Genomic DNA, 3,995 nt, shown 5'->3' on the forward strand with positions numbered 1-3,995 from the left:
ACTACATGCGTCAAAATCTACTATTTGACCAACAACATAATGTTTTTTATTTTCTCCTGTCATATTTCTACCCCCATAGATTGCTTTTTTAATATATTCTCTAACATTTCCTGTATACTCGAACAACATGTCTTTAGTAAAACAATTAATTTTAAAGAAGTTATAAGCTAATGAACTCAATGTTGTATAATCTGTACAGTCTAATTTCAAATTATTCTTTACCATTTCTCTATTTTAAAAATCCTTCTCTAAGTACCATAACATCTCTCAGACAGTAATATTCACAATATTTTTCTGTATTAAAATGATTATCATCAATTTTACAATGTGTTTTATTAATATTTTCTTTAAATTGATAAATCATATCTGAAGACCAATGAGGTACTTCTTTATTCCAACAATTATTTATTACCCCTATCTGCATAGTTTCTTCATTATAATAATTATATGGAAAGATTTCTTTTTCATAATCCCCTTCAAGTTTAAAGAATTGTTTAAATTTGGAGATACTTGTTGGGATTAACGCAAGTGTATCTTTAAAGACTATCTTCTTTCCATTTATTTCAATTGTCATTTTATATATCATCTTCCCCTTTTCAATTATATTATTAATTCCATATTTTGCCAAAAATCTTCCATCATATCCTAAGTTATGGAAGTAACATAAAGGAGATTTAATTGTTTGAATATATTCAATAAATTTTGATGCACAATTTATTCCATAAAACTTTTTCCATATTCCATTTACATCCATTACAATAATGCAAAATGGTTTATGATAATCACTATTTGTAAAGCATTCAAAATCAGCAAATAATATTGTGCTTTCTCCTTCTTTCTTTTTTGGTTCTTCAATTAGTTTTGATTCATCAAATACTAGATTAATATTTTCTGGTGTAAACAGAAAAGAATCATAATATTTTTTCTTTATCATATAATCTCTTGTTATTTCTTCAATTGCCCCTTGTTCTTTTAATAATTCTAAACATTTATTTATTGTAATAAATTTTGTTAATGAGTGTTTATATTCATTTTTCTCCTTTTTAACAACATTAAAATATTTCTCTAAATCTTTCCCTTTTTCATTACAATAATTTATTATTTCATCATAATGTTTTATAAAATATGATGTAATTGGGACTTTTTCATCAATCACATAATGAAAGTTATTCTTCCACCGTATTAAAAACAGATTTATTGTTCTTTCTCCATAATTAATATTATTTATAACACTCTTACTTTTGTTATAATATCGAAGAATAATATTTAATTTATATTCCTTTGCTATAATATCAATTGTTTTCTTTGTGATTGAATTTCCTTTTAGCTTTGTTTTAATTTGAGCTAATTCATTCTTTGTTAAAAGTCCACTTTCATGAAGGGAATTGATAAAACAATTTTCAACATTGGTAATTTCTTCTTTAAGATATATTTGATATCTTCTTAAAATGTTTTTCAATGGAGCCCAATGTTCTGTTAAGAAGTAATTAAACAATGCTCCTTCAATTCTTTCTCTTTGTGGAGGTTTAACTATTGATATGATGATTTCTTTTACTATTTTTCCTGGTGGAATATTTAATTCACTTTCTTCATCATCATATCTCCTCCAAAATTCTTCTATACCAACATTAAACCCCACACATCTATTAATGAATTCTTGTGGTTCGACATTTTCTAAATTAATAATAAATCGTCGTTGTCGACCACCAAATACAAACTCAACTAGGGGGATTAAGTCATGTTGTTTAATTAATTGACTTATTCTATAGGTTTCCCCTAGCATACCACCCCATACCTGCGCAGTATATTCTAGCCCAAAATCTCTTCTTCTAATAATACTGAATTCTATTTCTTCATCAGTATTATTTTCTCTTGCCAGACGGATTAGATGCAATTCATTTTCTGTAGGTTCTATTCTATCTAGAGTGAGGAAATCTAATGTAACATATTCCTCTTCATTGAGTATTTCCTCTAGAATAGCTTGAACCTCTGCATCAGATAATGTATCATCCGCTGGTTGGGCTATAATAGGTGGGGCATAAGGGGTTTCTTGAGAGGGGTCAGAGGGGGCATTTTGAGGAGGGACAAAAGAGGGGTCTAATTGGGGATCTTCTATTAAAGAAGTAGTACCAGCACTAGCTCCGCTAACTACTCTATTATCAGCAGTACCACCAATAATAGAAGTAGTTCCGTACTCTCCAATAGTGCGGGTATTTCTTCTTTTTCTTTCAAGAGAGGCAATAGCTTCTTCACGTCTTTGACGATATTTTTCTAAGTCAAGACGTCCAGTCTCCCTCTCTCGAAGAAAATCGTTAATTAAACGATTTTCACTGGCTTCTCTACGTTGTCGAACACGATCCCCGATCGTTTCGAAGCCAGAAGATCTATGAGAGTCAGTTTCTTTTCTTTCCAACTCTTCATAGTCTTTCTTTTGCATTGTAATTCGTCGTCTTTGGCGTCGACGACGATTTTCTTCATAATTATTAATTTTAATATTATTATTTCTGAATGACATTGATTGAATGGTTATTTATGATAAAAAATATATAAAAATTAAATTCAAAAACTTCAAAAATTGTAATACTTCATAAAATTGAAAATACAAAAAGTGTAATACTTCAAAATACGAAAAGAATACCTCAAAAGAATGTACCCAGATGTCAAAAAAAGATGAATTCCATATTCTAAATATAAATAAAAATATTGTTATATAAATCATAATCTATTTATATATAAAAGTGTTATATAAAACATAAAACATAGAAATGTTATATATCCCAAAAGGACCAAAATTTCCCACTACGTACTACATGATGCTATCACACTATCGTCAAATTGTACCATAAAAAAATTATTATAAAAAGAAAAAAATAAAATAAATTCTAATTTAAGAAAATTAAAAAAATAAAAATAAAAAAATTAATTATATTAAATTAAATAAAATAAAAATTAATAAAATAAAAAATAGTAAATCTTAATTTATCTATTTCATTTTACTCAGATGAGATTATATCATTCATTTTCTATTGATTAATTTAATAATTTGTTCATGATGTATTCTCTATATTCAATTCCATAATGTCAATAGTATTTTATTATGTCTTTTATGTTGATAATAATTATATCTTTTATCATTATTTCATATCAAATTAAATACAATATTCTTTTATCATTCTTAATGATTATATATTGATTAATCCATTTATTACTACTGGAATTACTTTTACTCCTTTTAGTTTGTTAATTTATCTTATTTTTTTATAAGAGTTCTATTCATTTCAATTTTTTTAGTAAATATCAGAATTACCATTTTATCAATACTATTGTTATATCATTTATTATTCATATTTGTTTTATTTTATATTCTATATTAAATATCTAGTCTTTTATGAAATATTCAATTTTATTAATTATTTCTTGATTTAATACTATGAACACTTCATTATTTTATATTCTTATTTTGATTCTACTTATTTCATTTTGATTAAATATTATTTTCATTTTATTCTATTTTATTTTATTCTCCATTTCTTCATCATTCATTATATTTTATTTTATATTTTAATTTATCACATTCAATTCATTTATTAAATCATGTTATCCATTTGTACAATGTTATTTAATAATATATGTTTAATTATTGATATTTTATCATTATAAATACTATATTATTTTAATTTATTATTTTATGTAATTAATACTTTCTTAATTAATCAAATGTACTATTTTCTTACATTAATTTTAATTAATTATAATCATTTCATTTTATATTAATATTCATCATTATTCTACTTGTTAATTTCATATCATTCATTTAATTTTCAAATTATTTTATTAAATGAATATTTGTATTATTTAATTTTAATTTATTAATATATATTTCATTATATTTATTATTTAAATATTTTATTATTTTATATGAGTTATTCTTATTTTATATAATTTGTTATACTTCATTATTTTCATTTTTATTAATTCTTTTATCATATGTTTTA

At 23.9% G+C, this 3,995-nt stretch overlaps 1 protein-coding gene across 1 annotated transcript, besides 9 other annotated features; it reads right to left on the reverse strand.

The window, feature by feature from the left end:
- Positions 1-229: 229 nt before the first annotated feature.
- EDI_069450 (uncharacterized protein) lies at positions 230-2,515 on the reverse strand (the record flags this gene model as incomplete). The annotated part of the gene is made up of 1 exon (XM_001740041.1): positions 230-2,515. The coding sequence occupies one exon, from the start codon at positions 2,513-2,515 to the stop codon at positions 230-232; it is 2,286 nt and encodes a 761-aa protein (XP_001740093.1).
- Positions 2,477-2,504: a sequence feature (AT_rich).
- An 11-nt stretch (positions 2,516-2,526) lies between the features above and the next one.
- Positions 2,527-2,560: a sequence feature (AT_rich).
- Positions 2,561-2,685: 125 nt separating this feature from the next.
- Positions 2,686-2,738: a sequence feature (AT_rich).
- A 118-nt stretch (positions 2,739-2,856) lies between these two features.
- Positions 2,857-2,963: a microsatellite.
- Positions 2,964-3,333: 370 nt separating this feature from the next.
- Positions 3,334-3,416: a sequence feature (AT_rich).
- Positions 3,417-3,442: 26 nt separating this feature from the next.
- Positions 3,443-3,570: a microsatellite.
- A 35-nt stretch (positions 3,571-3,605) lies between these two features.
- Positions 3,606-3,778: a microsatellite.
- Positions 3,741-3,915: a microsatellite.
- Positions 3,810-3,992: a microsatellite.
- Positions 3,993-3,995: the final 3 nt, after the last annotated feature.

This window comes from Entamoeba dispar, genomic scaffold (genome assembly GCF_000209125.1).
Source record: "Entamoeba dispar SAW760 scf_1105229462699 genomic scaffold, whole genome shotgun sequence".
NCBI lineage: Eukaryota > Evosea > Mastigamoebida > Endamoebidae > Entamoeba > Entamoeba dispar.